The sequence below is a fragment of the Dipodomys spectabilis genome, unplaced genomic scaffold, assembly GCF_019054845.1.
Source record: "Dipodomys spectabilis isolate Male_0828 unplaced genomic scaffold, ASM1905484v1 ptg000138l, whole genome shotgun sequence".
NCBI lineage: Eukaryota > Metazoa > Chordata > Mammalia > Rodentia > Heteromyidae > Dipodomys > Dipodomys spectabilis.
In genome coordinates this window covers 6,267,346-6,294,249 of record NW_024870815.1, presented here as the reverse complement: position 1 = coordinate 6,294,249, position 26,904 = coordinate 6,267,346, and the positions used below count along the sequence as shown (strand labels likewise).

Genomic DNA, 26,904 nt, shown 5'->3' with positions numbered 1-26,904 from the left:
ACTGTGCCTCAGCTCTTCAGCTGAAGGCTAGCACTCTACCACTTGAGCCTCAGCCCCACTTCTGGCTTTTTCTGCTTATGTGGGGCTTTGTGCTTGCAAGGCAAGCACTCTACCATTGAGCCACCTTCCCAGCCCCCGAAAAATTATTTTTTAAAAAAAGAAAATTATCTATACAACTTGTGGGCAGGGACAGGAGGGAAAAACTGGGAGAATGTGAAGAAAAGGGTGACACTATCCAAAAAGAAATGTGCTTATGACCTGACATATAAAACGGTTACCCCTCTGTACATCACCTTTATAATAACAATAAAAACAATAATAAAAAAGTGAAGCTAAGTAGAACCCAAACAGCATATAATAAAAATCAAACTCCTAAATAAATAAACAAGTAAATGACTTGAGAACAACCAAATGAAAGTGATACTTTATCAATGGGGAAATGATCACTTCTATGGCAGAAAATTACTCGTAAGAAATTACAGGAACCAGAAGGGAGTAAGTAGCACAATATTTTGATGTGCTAAAAGGAGGTCTATATAATATCCTATAACCCGTGAAAAAGTCTCTCAAGATAAAGGAGAAATAAAACACACACACTCCACACAAATTTGTCTTTTTTTTTTTTTGGGGGGGGGGGGGGTCGTAGGACTTGAACTCTCAGCCTGGGCAGTGTCCCTCAGCTCTTCAGCTCAAGGTAAATGCACCACTGATGCTCTAGCCACAGCGCCACTTCCAGTTTTCTGGTGGTTAATTGGATATATGAGTCTCACAGACTTCCCTTTCCCAGACTGGCTTTTAACCATGATCCTCAGATCTCATCCTCCTGAGTAGCGAGGATTACAGGAGCGAGCCACCAGCACCCAGCTGAATTTGTCTTTTTTAGAGCAGAATTGCTCTAAAAAGAAGGCAGAGAGTTAGTAGGGAGGATTTTCCATTTAATATTTCTGACCACAGTTGACCTTGGATATTAAGCGAACCACAAAAAGCAAAACCACAGATAATGAAGAGACAATTAGTATTTAATACTGCTGAACTATACATTTAACAATGGTTAAGAGGGTAGTTTTTATGTTATACATTACCACTTTTTAAATTTGGGGGTAAAACAAAAATCAAAAAAATTTTAAGATGTATAATGTTAATCCTAAATACCTCTAAATGCCCCAATAGAGTTAGGCTAGCTTCAAAGCAAGTAATTTACCAAATATTTAAAATGTTCCTTCAGAGCAATGTCACATGTCTAAAATATTGCAGGAAGGAAAGACAATTTCCTATCTACTTTTCACAGCTGGTTCCAATCATTCACTTAGCGGTATTCCCAAGCCACCTGTAAATTATTTTCAAACCCATTAATGTCTCATTACAAGCTGCAACTGAGGAACACATTTCTCAGTAACATTATTTGAAGGTACACTGCTAAACCTGTGTGAGAACTGACACACTCAAAAAAAAAAAAACAATAACAACTATGGTTTTATTCTCTTTTGAGAAATTAAATCATCTTTTAAAAATTGTATTTTTTTTTTTTTTATTTTTTGGTCCTAGTATTTGAACTCAGGGCCTGGGCACTATCCTGGAGCTCTTTTGCTCAAGGCTAGTACTTTATTATTTTGAGCCACAGCTCCACTTCTGCTTTTCTGTTAGTTAATTGGAAATGAGCCTCACAGACTTTGCTGCCTAGGCTGGCTTTGAACTGTGATTCTCAGATCTTAGTCACCGGAGTAGCTAGGATTACAGGCATGAGCCACCACCACCCAGCAAATTATATATCTTTTTTTTTTTTTTTTGGTCGGTCGTGGGCCTTGAACTCTGGGCCTGGGCACTGTCCCTCAGCTCTTCAGCTCAAGGCGAGCGCTCTACCACTTGAGCTACAGCGCCACTTCCGGTTTTCTAGTGGTTTATTGGAGATAGGAGTCTCACGGTCTTTCCTGCCCGGGCTGGCTTTGAACCACGATCCTCAGATCTCAGCCTCCTGAGTAGCTAGGATTACAGGCGTGAGCCACCAGCGCCCGGCTAAATTATATATCTTTTAAAAATTATATAACAGTGTTGACTTAAGGATGGCATATTTTATATTTATATATCATACAACAATAGCAGGTAATAATCCAACACAATTTATACCAAATTATGTATGTTTTTTTGTTTTTCGGTTGGTCATGGGGCTTGAACTCTGGGTTTGGGTGCTATCCCTGAGCTCTTCAGCTCAAGGCAAGCGCTCTACCACTTAAGCTACAGCACCACTTCCAGTTTTCTGGTGGTTAACTGGAGATAAGAGTCCACAGACTAAGGGGCTGGGAAGGTGGCTCAGTGGTAGAGCGCTTGCCTTGCATGCCTGAGGCCCTGGGTTCGATTCCTCAGCACCACATAAGCAAAAAGAAAAAAGCTGGAAGTGCGCTGTGGCTCAAGTGGTAGAGCGCTAGCCTTGAGCTGAAGAGCTGAGGGACAGCACCCAGGCCCAGAGTTCAGGCCCCACGACCGGACCCAAAAAAAAAAAAATTGTCTCTTAATCCATTTGGGGCTGGGAAGGTGGCTCAGTGGTAGAGCGCTTGCCTTGCAAGCCTGAGACCCTGGGTTCAATTCCTCAGCACCACATAAGCAAAAAGAAAAAAGCCGGAAGTGGCGCTATGGCTCAAGTGGTAGAGCACTAGCCTTGAGCTGAAGAGCTAAAGGACAGCGCCCAGGCCCAGAGTTCAAGCCCCATGACCGGACCCCCAAAAAAAAAAAAAGAGTCCACAGACTAAATAAAATAAAATTAAAAAAAAAAAAAAAAAAAGAGTCCACAGACTTTCCTCCCAGGCTAACTTTGAACCATGATCCTCAGATCTCAGCCTCCAGAGTAGCTGGGATTAAGCCCAGCAGATGTATTTGTTTAGAAAATGTCTGTCCATGTATGTCTAATCATTTCCTGACATGTTTTTTTCAGATATAAATATGAAACTAGGTAAATCATGAATTCTACATGTAGGCACATGCAAGAGGAGCATATGCATAGACAGAAGAGAAGGAAGGAAGAAAAGGGAAAGAGGAGCTAGAGGGGAGAGAAGGGAAAGAGGGGAGACAGGAAAATGGGGAGAAGATAGAGAGGGAAGAGGGGAGAGAGGGGAGAGGGGAAAGGAGAGAGTAGAGATCAGAAAGGGGAGAGAGAAGAGGGGAGAATGAGAGGAGAGAGGGGAGAGACCAGCAGTAATGTAACATGTTTTTGAGATAAGTAACCCAGCTCTTCCCAGCTAGACTTCAAGACTGGGCATGGATTTCTTCCAAGCTGCCACACCTTGACTTAATAGCTTTCCACTAGGCCCTATCTCTAAAAGGTCTCTCTACTTCTCAATGCTCTTTACAAGTTTGCAACACATGAACCTAAGGGGACAAATCACATCCAAACCATAGCCTGAATATATAGGGACAAATCTATCAACTATTCAAAATATTTTAAAGCTCTTTAAAAATTGTATACTTTTAAAATATCCAAAACCACTGATTTATTAACCATTGTTATCTAATGAAACGTAAGTGCCACGCATTGGACTCTCAAAAGGATACACAAGCTCCTTCCCTATAGATTTAGGAACTAAGAGAAGTACATAGTTGTTATCAAGTGATTGTATCACAATGATATCTTATTTACAAGCACAATAATAAAAGAATGCCATACATCTAGTTAAATATAAAAGTTAACTCAAAATGGATCAAAGACTTAAATCTAAGAATTAAAACTATAAAACTCGCAAAATGAAAACCTCCTATAAATAAAACTTCATTACTTCATTACTCCTATAAATAAATCTTCATTACAAGCACAATTCATAATAAACAAAATAGATAAACTGGATTTCACAAAAATTTGAAATTTTGTACATCAAAGTACATTTTAAAAATGACAGGATCTGGGAGCTGGGAAGGTGGCTCCATGGTAGAGTGCTTGCCTTGCATGCATAAGGCCCTGGGTTCAATTCCTCAGCATCACATAAGCGGAAAAAGCTAGAAGTGGCACTGTGGCTCAAGTGGTAGAGTGCTAGTCTTGAGCTGAAGAGCTGAGGCACAGTGCTCAGACCCAGAGTTCAGGCCCCACAACTGACAAAAAAAGAAAAGAAAAAAGAAAAAGTCACAGCATCTGGACATATACCTCCTGTTATCCCAGCACTTGGGAAACTAAGGCAGGAGGATTCCAAATTTGAAGCCAACCTGGACTACACATCAAGTTCAAGACCAGTTTGGACAACACAGCAAAACCTTATCTAAATAAATAAAATACATAAATAAATAAGATGCCCCATATAATAAGAGAAAGCATTTATAAATCATATATAAGAGGCTTGTATCCATAATACATAATGAACCCTTATAATACAGCAATTTTGCCAACTCAACTGAAACATGGGCAAAAGATTAGAACAGCAAATTCCTCCAAAAAAATGATAATCACATAAAAATTATATCCAACGTAGTTTTTCATTGGGAAGTGAAAATTAAAACCATTATGTTTTACATCTATTGGAACTGCTGTAATAAAAGGGAAAAACAGCCAGGTACCAGCAGCTCACGTGTATAATACTAGCTATTCAGGAGGCTGAGATCTGAGGATCACAGTTCAAATACAGCCTGGGCAAGAAAGTCTATGAGAGTCTTATTTCCAATTATACACCAGAAAACTGGAAGTGGTGCTGTGGCTCAAGTGGTAGAGCACTTGCCTTGAGCTGAAGAGCTCAGAGATAGCATCCAAGCCCAGAGTATAAGGTCTAGGACCAACAACAACAAAAAGGCGAGGTAACAAACTGGTGCTAATGGCTCATACTTGTAAATCTAGCTAGCTATTCAAAAGGAAGAAATCTAGAAGACAATAGTCTTAAGCCAACCCAAGCCGAAAACTCCATGAGACAGCTCAAATTAAATAGCAAAAACCTAGGCTGGAGCCATAGCTCAAGAGCAAGAGTAGCTGTGAGTAAACAAGCAAACCAAGAGCCCCAGTAAAAAGGGGAGACAATTGAGGGAAGGGGTACTGCAAGGACTAAATTAGGTCATTTTATATACTTGGAATGTTACTGAACAAAGGAAGTATCCACTGCCAATCTACCATTTGGATCTAGATAGAAGCATATGCTCATATATCAAACAGAAGGGAACTGTAGATACAAAACTGTGGTTGAACACTGTGAATTCCTGACTTGATCAAGCATTACTCTTTGTAATAATGAAAAACAAGATGATGTCATTAATTTCTTCAATCAATAAAAAAAAAAAATCCAAATTACAACCTACCCATCTCTGTATGATACAAAATGAACAGACTCCAGGATTCCAATCCAGATCAGTAGTGAAACAGCAAATTCACTACCCAACAGGTGCCTGGGAGGCTGTGTGAATTAACTTGGTGGTCTTGGTCTCAGTTCAAATTCACAATTAGCTGCAGTTCTAGCATTCAGAAACAAGTAAAATGAACAAAAGGTCTTTCCAAATAAGGATTAAGGCCTACAGAAGAATTTTAAAACTAAATTCTGTTGGCGATTTTATTTGCATGCCTGCTAATCTATCAAACTAGAACTCTAAAATTATAAAATTTATTCAAAAACAAATGTTATAATCAATTTTACTAAAAGATAAATACCATAAATCTTGGTAAATGTTCATGATTTTAAAATTACTTTTTTAAAGTATCAAGAAATCTAAAGATTGACACATGCAAATCTTCCATTTATATATATATATATGTATGTATACATACAGAATTGGAAAAGATCAAAGGAGTTTTTCTGTTTGCTAGTATTATGTTTATTCTGACCTGAAAAACTGATGTGTCTGTTTCTAGGCTGTTTTTGTTGACACTTAAAAAATTGAATTAAAAAATTTTGTGATTCTAGTTCTTAAAAACACTTAAGAGGGCTGGGAATGTGGCTTAGTGGTAGAGTGCTTGTCTAGCATGGATGAAGCTTTGAGTTCAATTCCTCAGTACCACATAAATAGAAAAAGGCAGAAGTAGCATTGGGCTCAAGTGGTAGGGTGCTAGCCTTAAGCAAAAGAAGCTCAGGGACAGTGCCCAGACCCTGAGTTCAAGCCCAGGACTGGCAAAAAAAAAAAAAAAAAAAAACACTTAAAGAACTACATCCTTAGCCATAAAGAAAATTAAAATTAAAATTACATTGAGATTCCATTTCTCCCAGTCTAACATCACGTAAACAAACAAAAAATGCTGGCAAGGACTGAGGGATGGTAGAGAAATAATCCTCATCCACTGTTTGTGGGAATATAAATTAGTCCAGCCACTAAGGAAATCAGTATAGTTTCTCCAGAATTCTAAAAAAGAACCACAACACAATTCATCTGTACGACTCTTTGGCATATATTTGAAGGAATGTAAGTCAATGTTGAATAAAGTTAGCTGTATAACCACATTTATAACAGCTACTATTCACAATTTATCTAAGTTACAGAATCAGCCTATGTGTCCATCAGCAGGTAAATAAAGAAAATGTGGAGAGTGAGTTTGATTGAGATATATTGTATGCATGGAGAGAAATTTCATGAAGTTGGGTTGGGGAGTCTGTGGCTCAAGTACCAGAGCACTAGCCTGGAGTAAAAAAAAACAACAACAACTCAGGGACAGCACACAGACCCTGAGTTCAAGCCCTAAGACGGGCAAACACACACACACACACACACACACACACACACACACACACACACAGACCCTGAGTTCAAGCCCTAAGACCGGCAAACACACACACACACACACACACTCACACACACACACACACACACACACACACCATACAGAGAGAGAGACAGAGACAGAGAGAGAGAGAGAGGAGCAGAAAGGTCAGTGAAGCTAGAAAAGAGTGAATAGAAAGGAAGTTGAAAGGCATATACCCAAAGAGATTGGTGAAGACCAAGTTATACAATGCTGTACAGGCCAATGAAGTGACTTGGGTTTCTTTACAATGAGACTGGAAGAAGAAATGTGATAGGAGGTTTAGAGGAGGAAAGTGACAAGATTTGTCTTTTCTTTTTTAGTACTGGGGATCAAATCCAAGATGTTGCACTTCCTAGGCAAGCACTTTGCCACTGAGCTACATCCCAGCCCTGATATGCATATTTTAAAGTTTGGCTGACACTGGTGATCAGAAGAATAAACCTTATTTCTTTTTACTAGTGAAAATCTTTGGCTGGATACAGTGGCTCATATCCGTAAATTCATGCTACTATTGAGGCCCACACCAAGGAGGATCATGACTCCAAACTAACCAGGGCAAAAACTCAGCAAGATCTCAGTAAGTTAATCAGTAAGTCAGGTATGGTGTTATGTGCCGTCAGCTATACAGGTGGCATAGGTAGGAAGACCATGATCCAAGGGCAGGCAAAAACATGAGACTCTATCAAAAAATAAATAAAGCCAAATTGCTGGGTCATGGCTCAAATACTACAGTGCCTAAGAAGTACCAGACTCTAAATTCAAATACAGTATCACCAAAATAGAACAACCAAAAAAAAAATCTTAAATTAGGAAGTATCTATACTTAGAATCTCGACTATACAGACATCTATTTTTATCCTATCAGATAGATATCTTATCCTATACAGACATCTGTTACATAAAAAGATTTAACATAAACTGTGGAAATATTTTAATTTTTATTTTTTTATTATCTTAATATTTTAAAATAAAAAGAACATATAAGTAATACTCTAGCATTACTCTCAATTTCCAATTCACTTGTTTCAATTTGTAGAAAACATTTATCAGATTTTGAGGCCAAGTGTGGTAAAACACACCTAATAATACAAGCACTCCAGGGAGGGTCTTAAGTGCAAGGCCAGTTTGGACTAAATAGTGAGAATCTGCCTCAAAAAGGAAAAGTTGTTTGTTTCCTTCCACTGTACACAGGAAACAGCTGGAAATGAAAATGTATTCTTGCCAAAAATGTCTCTTCTGCCCCCTAGTGCCCATTACAGAGCATGAAGTCCCTCACACGTGGGAAATGTAGAAACACATTCACAGAATTTTGGAACAGATCTTATAGCATCCTCTGCCGACAATATTTAGCAGGTGTAATTAAATTCCTCTGTCTTAAATAGTATTCTCTGTTGAAGTTAAAATAAGCTTCCTCACGTGGTTTTTTTTTAAAAAACTTTTCTTCTTATGAGTATGTGCTATTGGTATATGCTCTAGTTACTCTGGAGGCTGACAGGAAGATGTTGACTTGAGACAAGCACTGAAGAAAAAAAATTGAGAATCTATGTCAAAACTAATCAGCAGCCAAGGTGCCAGTGGCTCACACCTGTAATCCTAGTTATTCAGGAAGCTGAGATCTTAGCATCATGGTTCAAAGTCCAGGCAGGAACGTCTGTGAGACTCATATCTCCAATTAACCACCAAAAAACCAGAAGTGAGGCTGTGGCTCAAAGTGGTAGAACACTAGCCTTGAGCTGAAGAGTTCAGGGATAGTACCCAGGCCCAGAATTCATCACCCACGACCGACAAAAACAAAAACAAAAACTAATCAGCAATGGCTCAAGTAAAACAGCCTCAGAACAGCAAATGAGAAGCCCTGGTGTTCAAACATGAAAGACTTCAATTCCTAGTTAGCATCAATTAAAACTGATTACTAATCAGTAATAATGAGAATGAAAATGATAAAAACAGCAATTTTGTGTGGTTTGTAACGTACTAATCCCTATGTTCAGTGTTTCCATGAATGTTTTCATTCTCACATCAACTCCTAAAAACTAAGATGTTTTGCTCACATTTAATTCTTCAACTTTCAACATGAAAAAAAGAGACTGACTAGTGCTGGTGGCTGGCAATGACCAAAGCCAAGAGGATGAAAAGCCTCATCCCCAAGACAGACAGAATCATAGTGGTGGTCCAAGCATGGACTCCACCACAGAACATGCCAGCCAGGGAATCAGAAAATGTACATGGAAAACAAGTGTGCATAACTGAAAACACACACACACACACACACACACAAAACAACAACACTGTTATATCCAGTCTTTAGTTACAGCTATAGAAATCCAACTTAAAATGTTTTGTAGTACTGGAAAACAGGTGAGTCAAAGATGTTGGAATTCCTCAATAATTCCAACTTTAATTACAAGCTACATCCTTCTTCAACTTAAAAAAAAATAAAGTTATGTACAAATACAAATGTTTTCTTTCTTTTTTTTTTTTTTTTGGTCGGTCGTGGGGCTTGAACTCTGGGCCTGGGCACTGTCCCTCAGCTCTTCAGCTCAAGGCTAGCGCTCTACCACTTGAGCTACAGCGCCACTTCCGGTTTTCTGGTGGTTTATTGGAGATAGGAGTCTCACAGTCTCTCCTGCCCGGGCTGGCTTTGAACCGCGATCCTCAGATCTCAGCCTCCTGAGTAGCTAGGATTACAGGTGTGAGCCACCAGCGCCCGGCTAAATACAAATGTTTTCAAATAATTTTTACCTCTTTTCCTAGATACTTCGAATATGAAGTTTTGTTTACTCTGTTCCACAAAAATAATTACAAGTCACACGTTATATTTGCAGGACAAATTTGCTACCCTTGTAGGTAAATAAAACTAGAACAAATCATGTTAAATGAGGTAAGCCAAGCTCAGAGAGACAAACAGCACATGTTCTCTTTGATAAGTAGAAGTTAGATTTAAAACAAGCTGGAATATGACAAATTACACAGGATTGTAGATACTCACATGCAGTGAGACCAAAAGAGGATAATCTTAGGAGAGAATCACAAAGGTGCACTGCCTAAGCACCATTTCATTTATATAAAGTAATATACATACTGAAATGAACTCCTAAGATAAGCAAACAAAAGACTTTTTAAATGTTTTTTCTTTTTCTGATGATTCTGTATTCTTTACCTTCTATACAGCATATTAATGAACATATCTGTGGGAGGGTGGAGGGAGGACGCAGATTCTGAGGAAAAGAGGTGAAAAAGTGCAGCAGTGGAGCGCACTGGACATTGATGCAAGTGAACTATACAACTTGTGGGTAGAGATGGGAGGGAGGGAGGGAGGGAGGGAGGGAGGGAAATGTACTCACTACCTGACCCATGTAAATGTAACTTCTCTGTTTATCACCTCTATAATAACAATAAAGTGAATTTTAAAATAACAATAATAATATACTAATATGTACTGTGGTAATTTTCTTTCCAATTTCAAAGGTTTTTTTTTGTCTGTTGTGGGGCTTGAACTCTGGGTCTGGGTGCTATCCCTCAGCTCTTCAGCTCAAAGCTAGTGCTCTACCTCTTGAGCCACAGTGCCACTTCTGGTTTTCTGAGTGGTTTACTGGAGATACAAGTCTCTTGGACTTTCCTGCCCAGGCTGGCTTTGAACCGCAATCCTAAGATCTCAGCCTCTTGAGTAGCTAGGATTACAGGCAATGCCCAGCTTCAAAGCTTATTTTTAAAAGTCCTGTGATAATCACTAGACACTATGTTGAAAATGAAGTATAAGGGCTGGGAAGTTGGCTCAGTGGTAGAGCGCTTGCCTTGCATGCCTGAGGCCCTGGGTTCGATTCCTCAGCACCACATAAGCAAAAAGAAAAAACCCAGAAGTGGCGCTGTGGCTCAAGTGGTAGAGCGCTAGCCTTGAGCTGAAGAGCTGAGGGACAGCACCCAGGCCCAGGCCCAGAGTTTAGGCCCCACGATCGGACACAAAAAAAAAAAAAAAGAAAAAAGAAAATGAAGTATACAGCTTGTGGGTTGTGATGTCAATTAAAGTGTCAATTAAAATTGATCAATAATCAGTAATAATGAGAATGACAACATGAATCATTTCATTCTCACATCAACTCCTGAAAACAAAGAGGTTTTGTTAACATTTAATTCTTCAACTTTCCCTATGAATGAGAAAAAGAGATTGTCTACTACAGGTTTTGGGCATTATCTGGACTTAGGGGGAAGAGGGGAAGTGGTGATTTATGTAACTATAACCCTCTGTATCCCACTTTCATAACAAAATTTTAAATTAAAAAAAATTTTTAATCTTGTGACAAGGAACTATGATCTAAATAATTTAATTAACCTCAGTTTACCCAAGGGTAACCCTAACAATTATTAAATTAGTATGTAGCTGAATTGTAAGATTATCTAAGACAAGGCATATAAAATAAGTATCATGGAAACAGATGTTTTCTTACATTCTTACACTCACTTCTTCTGTTCCCTTCTCTATCTCTATGTTGTAATTCCCATATAAAAAACTAAGGACCAACGTTATCATCAAGAAAAAACATAATCAGCTGGGTGCCAGCAGCTCACACCTGTAATTCTAGCTACTCAGGAGGCCGAGATCTGAGGGTTGCAGCTCAAAGCCAACCCAGGCAGAAAAATCCCTGTGGAGACTCTTATCACCCATTAACCACTCAAAAACTGGAAGTAGAGCTGTAGCTCAAAGTGGGAGAGCACTAGCCTTGAGCAAACAAGAGCTCAGCACCCAGGCCCTGAGTTCAAGCCCATGACTGAGAAAAATGAAAAAAGAAAAAATATAATCCAATGTCATAAAATTAAGATTTTGATTTGGAAAACCAAAATTTTCCATTCCACCTAAATATTACCTCTGTTGCACTAGACAGCTTAACTGCTGTATCTTTAATCCACAAGTCTCTGCACTTGGTTATTAGATACGATGACAAGAGTCAGAGAAGTTAAGACAAGTCCACATTTTATGATATAACAAGTGCAACAATTTAACTCTGCTGCAAAGACAGAAACCAAGCCTAGAAAGAGAACATGCAGCTGGCATCTGAAGAGGTTAACTTAAATGAAAAGGTATCTGAAATGGTTCATGGAAAAGCAGCATTAAAACTGTGATCAACATCAATTCAAAAAGGCACATGTCCTATCTCAGAGAGAATTAACAAGCAAAAGGGATTGGTGAAATCTGATAAACTTATCAACCAGGTCTTCTACATTATCATTATCAATATTATACTATTCAGATAAAAAAAAGTGACGCATTCTGGAAGACTTTTTTGCAGTTTTTCTGTAGTGTTAGATATGAACTGAGGGCCTCAGGTTTACTAGGTAAACACTCTACCACTGGAAGCTTTTTGCTTTTGTTTTCAGATAGGGTTTTATATTCTTGCCTGAGGATCCCTCTCCTGTCTAGGCCTCCCAGACAACTGAACTACAGACACACCATACCATACCCAGCTTCTTGGCTATAAATGGTTCTCACCAACTATTTTAATTGGGCTAGTTTCAAACCACAATCCTCCTAATCTCTATCTCCTAAAGTAGCTAGAGTTACACAAGTGCGCTACCATACTCCACTAGTTCAACTTTGCTTTGTGTTTTGTTTTCCCTACTGTACTGGAATTTGAACTCAGGGCCTCCTATTTCCTAAGCAGATACTCTATCACTTACTAAGTGAGCTTGTTTTTTAGATTAGGTCATTATAACTTTTGCTTCCTAATTTCTTTTCCCAAGTGGCTGCAGTTACAAATGTGAAGTGCTACATCTGGCTTGAAAATATATTATGCACTACTTTTTGAACCAGTGCTAATTGGGAAATAAACTATATACTTAGTACTAGATACAAAGGAAGAAGGTAAAACCTCCCCTAAAATAATACACCACCAAGTACAGTATAATTACAATAGCCCCAATAAAAAGTTGGTGTCCCTATGTCAATAAATACATCAGGTATGTTTGTGTACATCTGTAATAATCCAGGTTGCATGACAGGCACATAGGAAAGGATCTCAGTCCCAGGTTTGTAGCTTTTTAGTTCCTTTAGGTATATACCCAGGAGTAGTAGATCAGGCTCATAGAGTAGTTCTATTATTTTAAGGAAACTTCATACTCATTTCCATCATAGTTATACTTCCAACAATGTATAAAGGTTGTCTCTTCCATACTATCATCCTTGCCAGAATTCATGTAGTTCTGACTTGCCTTTCCTCGATGGTCAAGGATGTTGAATATTTCTTCATATATTTATTAGTCATTTATTCCTCTTCCTCTGAAAACTGTTCAATTATTGTGCCCATCTATGGATTCGTTATTTGTTCTTGTGTGTGTGTGTGTGTGTGTGTGTGTGTGTGTGTGTTTTCTAGGGCTTGAACTCAGGGCTGAGTGCTGTCCACTGTAACACTTGAGCCACAGCTCTATTTTTAGCTTTTGGTGGTTAATTGGAGGTAAGAGACCTTCCTGCCCAGGCTGGCTTCAAACCAAAATCCTCAGATTAGATCTCAGCCTTCTGAGTATCTAGCATTACAGGCCTGAGTCACTGTCACCCGACTGGCTTTTAATTTTTTTAATTCTTTATATAGTCTACATGCTAATCACATCAGGTGCAAAGATTTTCTGCAATTTCACTTTTTCAATCCTAGCTATTTCTTGACCTATTACACTACTATTCAGAAAGTTGTTATCTATGCTTGTATCTTGAAGTGTCTCTCCATAGTTTCAAAGATTCAATATTACTGTCATTGATCCATTCCACATGGATTTTTGTACAGGGTAATCCACAGGATTTTTGTACATTCTTCTAAGATGGAAGTTCTGCCAGCATCATTTTGTTGAAGAGGCTGTCTTTTTCCTTGGTATGTTTCTAGTGCCTTTGTCAAAAATCAGACAGCTACAGATTTCTGGGACCTCTATACTTATTCTATTGGTCTATGTGTCTGTGTTTGTGTGGTATCATGCTGTTTTACTTACTAGGCTCTGCAGTATAATTTGAATTGGTTATTGTAATACTTCTACTATTGCTTTTTCTGACCAAAACTGTCTTGGCTATTTAGGTCTTTTGAGTTTTCATATGAATTTTTGGATTTTGGATTTCAAGTTGTGTGAAATATGTCAATGGAATTTTGAGATTGTACTGAATCTGTAGATTGCTTTCAATAATATAGCAATTTAAACAATATTATGACAATCCAGGAATGAGTTCTTTCCAAAAATCCACAGGATTTTTGTACATTCTTCTAAGATGGAAGTTCTGCCAGCATCATTTTGTTGAAGAGGCTGTCTTTTTCCTTGGTATGTTTCTAGTGCCTTTGTCAAAAATCAGACAGCTACAGATTTCTGGGACCTCTATACTTATTCTATTGGTCTATGTGTCTGTGTTTGTGTGGTATCATGCTGTTTTACTTACTAGGCTCTGCAGTATAATTTGAATTGGTTATTGTAATACTTCTACTATTGCTTTTTCTGACCAAAACTGTCTTGGCTATTTAGGTCTTTTGAGTTTTCATATGAATTTTTGGATTTTGGATTTCAAGTTGTGTGAAATATGTCAATGGAATTTTGAGATTGTACTGAATCTGTAGATTGCTTTCAATAATATAGCAATTTAAACAATATTATGACAATCCAGGAATGAGTTCTTTCCATATTCTAATGTATCCAATTCCTTTCTTCACTTCTTATTTTTTCCTTTCTTCAGAACTTTTTCTGAAGTTTCTTTTTGTCTTTCACCAACTTGTTCACTGCCAGCTATTTCATTCTCTAAGGCTACTATGAAGAGGACTGAGTTCCTGATTTCTTTCTTAGTGGGGTCAGTGGGTTCATTACTGGTATAATGGATGTTTTTGCTTTTCAATTCTAGAGTTTGAGCTCTGGATTTCACACTTGTTAAGGCCTCTAGTCTTTTTGCTCTGGTTAATTTTGAGATAAGATCTTGTTTACACATCCTTCCAAAGTTTAAATGACAAGTGCAAGCCACGATGCCCAGCTTCAGTTAAGATGATGTCTCCTGAACTTTTGCCCAAATTGGACACTAACCATGTCTTCCTGATTCCCACCCATTAAGTAGCTAGGTGTGAGCCACTGACACCTGTTCATTTTCTTCTTTTCAAGAAACAATATTTTGTAAGCAATATCTATATACTTGAGTATTCACAAAACATGGGACATAAAGATAACTATCCATGGAAGTAAATTAATGTCTGATCCCAGCTAAAATCAAGTTAAAAGTCATAACAGGATGAAAAGAAGGACATCAGAATTACCTTTGGAATCTTTTGTTTGTACAATACAGTCATAGTAGCTAAGGCAGAATCTACCCAGCTCTACTGATCTGATCTCCAAAGTGCAGAACCTAAGCATACATATCTTTTAATTATACCAAAGATAATTCTTGGATTTAGATTAAGAAACATTGGTTTAAAGAAGTTCTATTCTAGCCGGGAGCCAGTGGCTTACACCTGTAATCCTAGCTACTCAGGAGGCTGAGATGTAAGGATTGCAGTTCAAAGCCAACCTGGGAAAGAAAGTCTATGAGATTCTTATCTCCAATTAACCCAGGCCCTGAGTTCAAGCCCCATGACTGACAAAAATAAGTTATATTCTCACTCAGAACCTAGAAAGGCCTGAGGCTTCCACTGATCAAATATCAATCCACACCACCTGAAAACTGAAAGCCCTCATTTAAGTTCAGTGTAACTTCTTCAAATCTAGGAAGACTTTTGCAAAGCTATCCTCACATTACCAAATTTTTAAGCTATCTGCTTTACCTACCATCTCTCTATCCTTTGAAATGCTAGCTATGCTATAAATCAGAAAAAAATAGAAGGAAAAAACGTGATAGAAATAAAGATTCCCTACTCTCATTCTGTGTCCCCTTCTAAAGGTTTCAGCTAACAATACTAATAAGCTTTGCATTAGTATTGTATATGCACTTTTAAAATTGAGTTAGTTCACATCACAAAACAGCCTTACCCACATAATTTTAGTAGCATTTTCTTTTCACTTTGTTTAAAAGTAGACCAGCCTCCAAAAACAAGTATATACAAATCCTATAAAAGCCAGAAAATCCAGTCTCCTCATATACTTGATTAGCAGCTATGAATGGCTAACATAAACTGTCTTCTGCTCCATCCATACCTAGTCCTACTTTAACTTTTCTATACGGCCACACTTTAGGTTTAATCACATTTCAGTTCCAAGTCAAAGGCCTGATCTTTATGAAATCTGAATCTGAATTTGTAACATATCTTTGTTACTTCAAAACACTTCTTACACACAATATGATCTATCCCAACAATGTAGAACAAAATGTAACCTCTAAGGCTCAAATTCTACTCCTCCTCAAAGTATTTCTTCACACCTGTGGCTTTGATCTCATCGACCTCATCTTCCCACTAGCAAGAAAACCCAGCCATGAACTAGTCACATGACATGTCACCAACCCAACTGTCCTTACACGTATTTGCCTGCTTTCAGTTTTTCTCCATCTGTTCTGTTTGGCTGTCTCCTTGTCTCTTACCAAAAGTCAATCTGCCAGCATTTTGCAGACTTCTAATGTCCAGAATTGTGAGAAAATAAATTTCCGTTGTTTAAGTTACCCAATTTTGTTTCTTCCTTGTTTGTAAAATACCTTCTGCTATATTCCCACAGAGCTATTTCCTCTTGCCTTGGGAGGAGAGGGGAAGTACACATTTTAAGGTGTCTCAAATGATAAAGACATTAATTCTATGGGATCAGGGTCGTAGGACCTTGTTTACTTGTTTAGCCTTAACTTCTTAGAAGCCTCATCTCCAAATACTGTAGTTCAGTGTGTGAATTTTGACCAAACACCAACATTCAGTCCATTACAAAATACAGTCTCACAATTCATAGTACTCTGGAAATTACCTAAAACAATTAAGCACATGTTCCTCACAGTTCTACAGCAGTTAATGTGCATTCTTGTGGCCTAGACATTAATTATCAATGTACGCTTACAAATAAAATTCCAAATGAGGGTTCTACACATGTCCAATGTATCAAACTTATTTGTATTACTCAAATCTATATTTCATACTAATTTATCTTAGTTTATCTCTGAGCCTCCAATTGTGATTGTGCAGTTGTCCTCTTCTTGTAATTCTACCATGTTTTACTTTAGACACTGAAATTCTGTATTTACATGAGTTTTAAAACTGCCTAACATTTCTATAGAGTAAATAGTTGTAGTTAGTATGTCACTCTTAAAACTAATTAGAACTGTAATGCTAAGATTACTTTGCTTGTTACTGGCACACACACAAAAAGATTATTTTGCTATCAATTTTCTATTAACAGCTAACTTTTGGTATTTTTCTGCAATATATAATTTTTACCAGTAATGGGATTTGAACACAGGTTTCCTATTTGCTTAGCAAAGCCCTCATTTCAACCATACACACAGCTATATACATGCATTCTATTCCTTTACTTTCAATCTTTCTGTTTAATATTATTAAAACTTAATAATTTAATTCAATCAAAGAAAGTGGCAAATTTAGCCTGTTTCCATCTATTTTGAATACTGATATAATTAGATTTGTTCCAACTATCTTGTTTTGTAGTATCCGAGTCAAAGATCTGATCTTTATGAAATGTGAATCTGAATTAGGAACATATCTTTGTTACTTCTAAACACTTCCTACACATAATATGACTTACCACAACAATACACAACAAAACATAATTCTGTAGTATCCAAGATTTTCTATTTCCTCCTTTTCTGCCTTTTACTGGAATGGCTGAATTTTCATTGATAGCATATCAAAAGAAGTGATAAAGAAAATCAAAGGGTGAGTTATCTGCTGGGTAGCCACTTACAGCTATAATCCTAGTCATGAAGTGGCTGAAATCAGAATCTTGGTTTCAGACCAGCCTAGGCAAAAAAGTTTGTGAGTACCCATCTCAACAGAAAAAAATTCATTGTATTGGTATACATGTGTCATCCCAGCTATGGCAGGAATTGTGTAGGAGGACTGAGATCCAGGCTGGGCTGAGATCCAGGTTGGCTTGGAAAGAAGTCAGAAAACTACTAAAAATTACCAGAGCAAAAATGCTTAAGACTTGGCCCAGTGGCAGAGTAAATGCCTAGCATTTCAGGATTACAAGACCTGAATTCAAGCCTCATTATTGTAATAAATAAATAAATGATGCCTCTTCAGTACAGAACATAAAGCAATAACATAAACAATTAGGGGAGGGAACCTAATTCCATGTTACAGTGTCTGTATAACATGCACAAGCATCTAGGTTCAATCCACATCACCACAAAAATAAATACATTAAATAAATAAGTCTAAGCTGGGCCCGGTGGCTCACGGCTATAATTCTAGCTACTCAGGAGGCTGAGATCTGAGGACCATGGTTCAAAGCCAGCCCGGGCAGGAAAGTCTGTGAGACTTTTATCTCCAATAAACTACTAGAAAACCGGAAGTGGCGCTGTGGCTCAAATGGTAGAGCACTCACCTTGAGCTGAAGAGCGAAGGGAGAATGCCCAAGCCCAGAGTTCAAGCCCCACACCGACAAAAATAAAAATAAAAAATGAATAAATAAATAAGTCTAAACAATAAAATCAACAAAAAATGTATCTTTATGTGTGTGGTACTTCCAAACAATACATGTTTATAAAGTGTGTTTTCTGTTGGTGTTTTTTTTCTTTGCTGTAACCACTGTTAAGTGTTAAGACTATACATGTAAAGCTGGGTGCCGATGGTGCACACCTGTAACTCTAGTTACACAAAAGGTTGAGAGCTGAGCACTGTAGTTCCAAGCCAGACTTGGCAGGAAAGCCAATTAACCACCAAAAAAAGCAAAAACTGGAACTACAGCTAAAGTGGTAGAGTGCTCAAAAAAGCTCAGGGTCAGTGTCCACGCCCTAAATGCAAGCTCTAGTACAGATACAAAAAAACATATACATATATATGTAAACTTCAGTTACTATATTTTACTTTTAGTATTTAATCTCTTAATTTGGGGAATTTCCAGTTATAAGGTATGTATCAATCATACTCATGAACACATTTTTAATAGTTCAGAATCATGAATGTTTACTTTGAACCTAATTTTGTATAATCAATCCCTGCCATATATATACTTCTGTATTTAAATAGCAAAATAACAATAAATAATAATTATAAACACACAAAAAAGTTTCAATTGTGTTTTTGATAAAAGCCAGAAGAAAAAAAAGAGGGTAGATGAATCTGGCAAAAGAATTCAAAAAGCAATTAAGTCTAAAGCAATAAAATTCTAAAATAATAGATTCTCTAATGGTAATATTTACCATAAGTTAGCCATTCTCTCTGATTTTCCCAGAAGAAAACTTTGAAAGTTGTTCAAATAGAAAATGATGCTTTTTTTTTTTTTTTTGGTCGGTCGTGAGGCCTGAACTCTGGGCCTGCTGTCCCTCAGTTCTTCAGCTCAAGGCTGGCTTTGTCTGCTTATGTGGTGCTAAGGAATCGAACCCAGGGCTTCATGTGTGCAAGGCAAGCACTCTACCACTGAGCCACCTTCCCCAGACCCATGATGCATTTTTATAATAGAGATTTTAGTGAAAATATTTCAGTGAAAGATATTTAAAAGGTACAATTAATCTTGAGAGGGAAAAAAAAACAGCCAACATTGAGATTTTTGAAATTTATTATAAAACAAGATATTTAATGAGATCAGCCAACTTAACCTTGTTTTGCTTCCTTATATATACACACACTAGTAAGCACATGAACACACATACACTGGCGTACATACACACACTCAAATCCCTATTATTTTATAGGAAAGAAAGATTTACAAAATTTAAATTAAAAGCTTTATTTAGTCAGCTCTAAACAAACATAAATTGACAAGTTTCATATCCTGTACACTGAATAGAAATATTGTTGTTCAAGAATTCTAATTTTAAGCTGGGCACTGGTGGCTCATACTTGTAATCCTAACTACTTAGGAGGCTGAGATCTGATGATCAGAGTTCAGGGCCAGCCTGGCCAGAAAAGTCCATGAGGGATTTACCTCCAATTAACCACAAAAAGCCAGAAGTAGAACTATGGCTGTAGTAGGGCACTAGCCTTGGCTATAAAGCTCAAGGACAGCAACTAGGCACCAGGACTGGCACCCATGCCCTAGGACTGGCACATAAAAAGACATTTTTCCAGCTGATCACCAGTGGCTCACACCTACAATCCTAACTACTCTGGAGACTAAGTTCTGAGGATCACAGTTTGAAATCAGCCCCAGAAGGCAAATCTTTGAGATTCTTATCTCCAATTAACCACCAAAAAAACTGAAGTGGAGCTATGGTTTAGGTAGCAGAGCACTAGCCCTGAGCAAAAAGAACTCAGGAACAATGCCTAGACTATGAGCTCAAGACCCAGGACCAACACTCAAAAAAAGCCATTTTTTTCTTACCTTTGTTTTTATTAATTTCTTATTTTACTACTGAAAATAAGTTGTTACATAAGGAAAGTGAAAGGCTGATGGTTGTATTTTTGTCAGTACTGTCAGGCACTGTATCACTTGACCCATTCCTCCAGCCCAGAGGAGGAAAGTGTTTAATATAGGTATCACATACACAAAGTACCATTAGTTTTCTAATCACTTTTTTTCCTTTTACTAATTTGGAACTCATACATCTTATTTCTATGCTTTAACCACAACTGGCTTAATGACCTTAAACACAATTTTGTTGTTGTTGTTGTTGATGTTGTTGGTCATAGGGCTTGAACTCTGGGCCTCGTTGCTCTCCCTCAGCCCTTTAGCTCAACGCAAATCCTCTACCGCTTGAGCCAAGCACCACTTCCAAATCCAACCAAAAAAAAAAAAGGGATGGGAAGGTGGCTCAGTGATGGAGTGCTTGCCTTCCATGCATGAGGCCCTAGGTTCAATTCCTCAGCACCACAAAAGCAAAAAAAGTCAGAAGTTGTACTGTGGATCAAGTGGTAGAGCACTAGCCTTGAGCTGAAGAGCTGAAGGACAGCACCCAGGCCCAGAGTTCAAGCCCCACAACCAACAAAAAAAACATCTCACAGACTTTTCTGCCTGAACTGGATTTGAACCATGATCCTCAGATCTCAGCCTCCTGAGTAGCTAGGATTACAGGCATGAGCCACTGGCACCCGGCTTGACCTTAAACATAAATTTAACTAATATCCCAACAAACCTCCCAAATACAAGGGTATAAAAATAAACTCTGACCTTATTCTACCATCTTCTACTTTATTCTTACTAATTTTAGATCCACTTTGTTTTAATGTATTACTAAATTTATTCATTGTTGTTTATATGTATTATACTTAATGCATAAGTTTAATAAGTTTTATTAATCGCTTCCTCTCTTCATTTACTTATCTATTTATTTATTTAATTACTTGCTTGCCGGGCACTGGTGGCTCACGCCTGTAATCCTAACTACTCAGGAGGCTGAGATCTGAGGATTGCGGTTCAAAGTCAGCCCGGGCAGGAGACCGTGAGACTCCTATCTCCAATAAACCACCAGAAAACCGGAAGTGGCGCTGTAGCTCAAGTGGTAGAGTGCTCGCCTTGAGCTGAAGAGCTGAGGGACAGCGCCCAGGCCCAGAGTTCAAGCCCCACGACCGACAAAAAAAAATTAATTAATTAATTACTTGCTTACTCACTCACTTATTTACTTATTTATTTTGACAGTCTTGGACCTTTGCCAGGCAGGTACTCTACCATCTAAGACACGCCAGTTTTTGCTTTCATTATTTTGAGACTAGGGTCTTGATTTTGCCAGCTTGGCCTGGACCAAAATCCTCCTATTTACACTTCACATATAACTTGGAAGACAAGCCTGTACCACTGAACCAGATTCTGTTGGCTCTGATGGTCTCACAAATTTTTGCCCAAGCTGGCCTTGTGCTGTGATAATCCTGATGCTTACACTCCAGTAGTGAGGATTAATTACAGATATGGGTTTCCATTTACTGTTTTTGAATTATACTTCCTTCTTCATAAGGTTCTTTTAAACAAGTGCTGTCAGGCTTTGGGGGTTTTGTTTTTTAATTTCATTCAACTCATGATTAACAATTAGCAGAACACTGATCTCTATACTACTTTATAGACAATATTTCTCTAAATTCTTACATTACCACTAAATACTTACTTCCTCTTCATCATCTTCTTCTTCTTCATCATCATCATCATCATCATCATCATCTCCTTCTTCACCAAGAGGTGGAGGTAAAGGACCAAGGATATTCTCTTCCATAAGATTACTTGATTCTCCTACCACTTTAGGGGGCAAAGGAGGGCCAATTAACTCATCATCAGAAGAATCAGAACTGTCTTCACTTTCACTGCTGCTTGTATCCCTGAAAACATAAAAACAGAAACTCTTTGCTTCTGTTGATTTACTCTTTGCCTTTCAAGTGAAAGGAAATCTTGCCACTCCTTTTTTTTTTTTTAATCAGTCTGTCATAGGGCTAGAACTCTGGGCCTGGGCTCTGTCTCTCAGCTCTTCAGCTCAAGGCAAGAGCTCTACCACTTGAGCCATTGTGCCACTTCTAGCTTTCTGGTGGTTAATTGGCCAGGCTGGCTCTGAACTACCATCCTCAGATCTCAGTCTCCTGAGTAGCTAGGATCCAGAAATGAGCCACTGGCACCCGGCTTGCCTCTCCTTTTAAAAAGTTTAAGTTTGTAATTCAAATATTAAATGTATAATTCAGGTTTTAATTTTATATTAAGCTAAAAAAAAAAACTTTAGCCAGGTGCCAGTGGCTCAATGCCTATATCCGAGCTACTCAGGAGGCTGAGATCTGAGGATTGCAGTTCAAAGCCAGCTTAGGCAGAAAAGTCCTTGAGACTCTTATCTCCAATAAACTACTCAGAAAAAGCTGGAAGTGGTGCTGTGGCTCAAGTGGTAGAGCACTAGGTTTGAACACAAAGAGGCTCAGGGACAGTATCTAAGCCCTGAATTCAAGCCTCAAGATAGCCCCCCCCCCAAAAAAAAACATATTTAACTAGTTATCATACTCATACATAACTTAAAGTCAAAGATAGTATCATAGCAAATACACATTAAAGGCTCATTAAGTCATTATCACTTATGAAAAGACAGAAGAGCCAGATACCAGAGGCTGACACCTGTAATCACAGCTAATCAAGAGGCTGAGACGTAAGAATCACAGTTGAAAGCCAATGCAAGCAGACAAATCCAATATACTAGCAAAAGAGGCAAGAAATAGTATGGCTCAGGTAGTAAAAGCCAGCTTTGAATAAAAAAGCTAAAGAAGACTGAAGGTCTTGAGTTCAAGCCTCAATAGGGGCACAAAAAGAAATACAAAAAGCAGAAGAAAAGAATATTATTAGAATATTCATATTATTAGAACATTAATAAACTATTATAATAGAAAAACTTTGAAACACTAGGCCCATATAGTGAAAATAACTGATATAATGAATGCCTCTATTAAGTGTATTTAAACCCAATCATAATACAACAACAAAAAGCTGAAGTAAAATTACTCTGGTTTTTTTTTTCTTTTTTTTGGTCAGAGGCCTGAACTTTGGGCCTGGGCGCTGTCCCTCAGCATTTAAGCTCAAGGGTAGCACTCTACCACTTGAGCCACAGTGCCACTTCTGGCTTTTTCTGCTTATGTGGTGCTGAGGAAAAGAACCCAGGGCCTCATGCATACAAGACAAGCACTCTACCACTAAGCCACCTTCCCAGCCCTACAATTACTCTTAAACAATCATTTTTTATTATCTTTAAGTGGGTAAATAAAGAAAATAAGACAAAAATGAAAAAATATTACTCTTAAAATGTTTCTATACATATTCTAAAATTAAAACTAGTGCTTAGTGCTAATTCAAGTTTGTCAAGATTAAATGTAGCTTAACTTACTCTAGGGCATATCATACGTATTCTCGTGTGTGTGTGTGTGTGTGTGTGTGTGTGTGTGTGTGTGTGTGTGTGTGTGTGTGTGTGTGTGTGTGTGTGTGTGTGTGTGTGTGTGTGTGTGTGTGTGTGTGTACTGAAGCTTGAACTCAGCATGTGTGTGTACTGAAGCTTGAACTCAGCATATGTGTGTGTGTGTACTGAAGCTTGAACTCAGCGTGTGTGTGTGTGTGTGTGTGTGTGTGTGTGTACTGAAGCTTGAACTCAGCATGTGTGTGTACTGAAGCTTGAACTCAGCATGTGTGTGTGTGTACTGAAGCTTGAACTCAGCGTGTGTGTGTGTGTGTGCGTGCGTGTGTGCATGTGTGTGTGTGTGTGTGTGTTGGTACTGAAGCTTGAACTCAGCCTGAGAGCTGTACCTGACTTTTCATGATCAAGGCTAGTTCTCAAGACTCAAGGCTAGTTCTCAAGACTCAGCCTGAGAGCTGTACCTGAGGGGGGTTTTTTGTTTTGCTTTGTTTTTGTTTTTTTGTGGTCGTGGGGCTTGCACTCTGGGCTTGGGCACAGCTCAAGGTGAGCACTCTACCACTTGAGCTACAGCACCACTTCCTGTACCTGAGTTTTTATGCTCAAGGCTAGTTCTCAAGACTTGAGCCACAGCTCCACTTCCAGCTTTTTGGTGGTTATTTGGAGAGAAAAGTTTCACAGACTATTCTGCCTAATATGGCTTCAAACCTTGATCTTCTGATCTCAGCCCCCTGAGAAGCTAGACTTACAAGCATAAGCCATAGGCACCTGGCTTATACAAGCTTTTTATTAGAACTTCTGCCTAAACTGTGTTTAGAAGATCTAAAAAATGATACCATAATCAAAACTTTTAGAGAAAAATTATTTACCTTGATGGCTTTGAACAATCTCTGACTGCATTTGAGCCCGATGGTGTTGGTTCAATATCTTCATTTTGTCTTCTTAATTCTTTCTCTCTGTTCATTTCTTCCTCTTTTTCTCTTGCTTCTAAAAATATTTTTTTAAGTTTCCAACAATTAGAGACTTCAAAATTAGTGTTGATCTGAAAATTAACCCCCTCTCTCTCACACACACACACACACACACACACACACACACACACACACACACACACACACACACACACACACACACACACAAGACTTAAGAGCGTTTAACATAACCGGGTGCCAGTGGCTCAGGCCTGTTATCCTAGCTACTCAGGAGGCTGAGATCTGAGGATCGTGGTTCAAAGCCAGCCCGGGCAGAAAGTCCGTGAAACTCTTATCTCCAACAAACTACCAGAAAACCGGAAGTGGCACTGTGGCTCAAGTAGTAGAGCACTCACCTTGAGCTGAAGAGCTGAAGGACGCACCCAGGCCCAGAGTTCAAGCCCCATGAACGACAAAAAAAAAAAAAAAAAAAGAATTTTCTCGAGGGGTAGCATTGTGCTTCAGTCAGTGCCGGGTTCTTTTGTGCCCAGAGAAGGTGTTAAGTTTGATTCCAAGACAAAACATACTGTCCTATAATGGCTGTTTTTAGAAAGTACTTGCTATATTATACTGGCTAGGAAGATATAATGGGAAGTCCATTGGATGTATATTTTACTAATAAAAAGAAATAATCAACAGTTCTCCTTTAATGACTATATGATCATCTTTGAATACGACACTTTAAACTTCTAGGTCAGGTGTTAGTGGCTCAAACCTATAATTCTAGCTATTCAGGAAGTTGAGATCTAAGGATAGCAGTTTGAAACCTGGGGAATAAAGTCCGTGATGTTCCAATTCACCACCAAAAAGCCAGGAGTGAAGCTGTGTCTAAAGTGGTAGAGTGCCTTGAGTGAAAAAGTTGAGGGAGTGCCCAGGTGTAGAGTTCAAGCCCCAGTACTGGGTTCAATTCCTCAGTACCACATAAACAGAAAGTCAGAAGTGGTGCTGTGGCTCAAGCAGTAGAGGGCTAGCCTTGAGCACAGAGAGGCTCAAGGACAGTGTCTAGGATCTGAGTTCAAGCTGCAGGACTGGCAAAGAAAAAAGAAAAAAAAAAGTAAAATAAGCCAACAAGCATCTTATGATTTATATATAATTTATATATATATATAGTATATGCCTTATTTTAAAAAAAAAAACTGGCTTCTCTGTTTAAAGGGTTATAAAATACGCCCTTTACTGTTTGATTTTACAAAAGACTATTCAGAAACCATGACCAGATCATTAAAATTTCTCATTGGAAGATAACAGTACAAATCACTTGTCTCATTTTAATGAGACATTGTAATGAAGAATCTCTTAATTCTTGTATAAAAAATTGTGCTTCCACTATCAAGAATTTAGTCATTTCAAATAATGTCACCTCCCGCTTCACTAGAGCAATAAAAAAAAAGTAGAGAAAAAGAAACTGCAAAAAAATGTTTTTATCATTATGGGCTAACACAAAAAAAAGCTGAATAGAATTCAGCAAATTTTAAGTACCCTGTGAGAGTCAACAGCTTCATTCTTTTTTTTTTTTCTTTTTCTTTTTTGGTCAGTCATGGGGCCTGAACTCTGGGCCTGGGCGCTGTCCCTCAGCTCTTCAGTTGAAGGCTAGCACTCTACCATTTGAGTGTCAGCCCCACTTCCAGCTTTTTCTGCTTATGTGGTGCTGAGGAATCAAACGCAGGGCCTCATGCATGCAAGGCAAGCACTCTACCACTGAGCCACCTTCCCAGCCCCAACAGCTTCATTCTTAACCAATGTAAAGCCAAGTACAATGAAAATAGTTCTTTTTGCTCTTACCTTTACAAGAGTACAGTAACTTGATCCCAACATCTTTTATGTTCCCAAACAAATTGAAAGGGAAATGTAACCCAGGCAAAAAGTAACCCAAAAGACCGCATAGAAAGAAGTCAAGTAGAAGATAAGATTTATTGCCAGCAGATCTCACAAGGCCAAGTTCTCATGAGGAAAGGGAGAAAATGGCACAGTGTGGCTCCTTGGAGGCTTTTATATCATCAGGGACCAGAAATGGAAGGTGCCTCACCTACTGCGCAGGCATGGCCAACTAGGGCAGAGATTAGGTCTATGGGAAGTGGGAGTTTCCTTACACACATCATTTCATTTTATTTATTTTATTTTGGCCAGATGGAGCTTGAACTCTGGGTGTCTGGGTGCTGTCCCTCAGCTCTTAAACAACTCAAGGCTAGCACCCTACCACTTGAGCCACAGCGCTACTTCTGGCTTTTTCTGCTCATGTGGTGCTAAGGAATTGAACCCAGGGACTAATGCACGCAGGCAAGCAGTCTAACACTGAGCCACCTTCTCAGACTCTTATTTTTATTTTTATTGTTGGTCATGGGGCTTGGGCA

The 26,904-nt window shown here is 38.4% G+C and overlaps 1 protein-coding gene across 2 annotated transcripts in view; it reads right to left on the bottom strand.

Moving 5' to 3' along the window:
* Wdr70 (WD repeat domain 70) overlaps positions 1-26,904 on the bottom strand; it is a 220,470-nt gene that overhangs the window by 188,373 nt on the left and 5,193 nt on the right. Inside the window, exons 4-5 of one of the 2 annotated variants that reach the window (XM_042690611.1) lie at positions 24,452-24,569; positions 21,822-22,029 (exon numbers count right to left, since the gene is read on the bottom strand). In XM_042690611.1, the coding sequence (XP_042546545.1) occupies positions 21,822-22,029; positions 24,452-24,569 (326 nt within the window). The remainder of the gene's footprint in view (positions 1-21,821; positions 22,030-24,451; positions 24,570-26,904) is intronic. The other variant, XM_042690612.1, reaches the window with a different exon arrangement.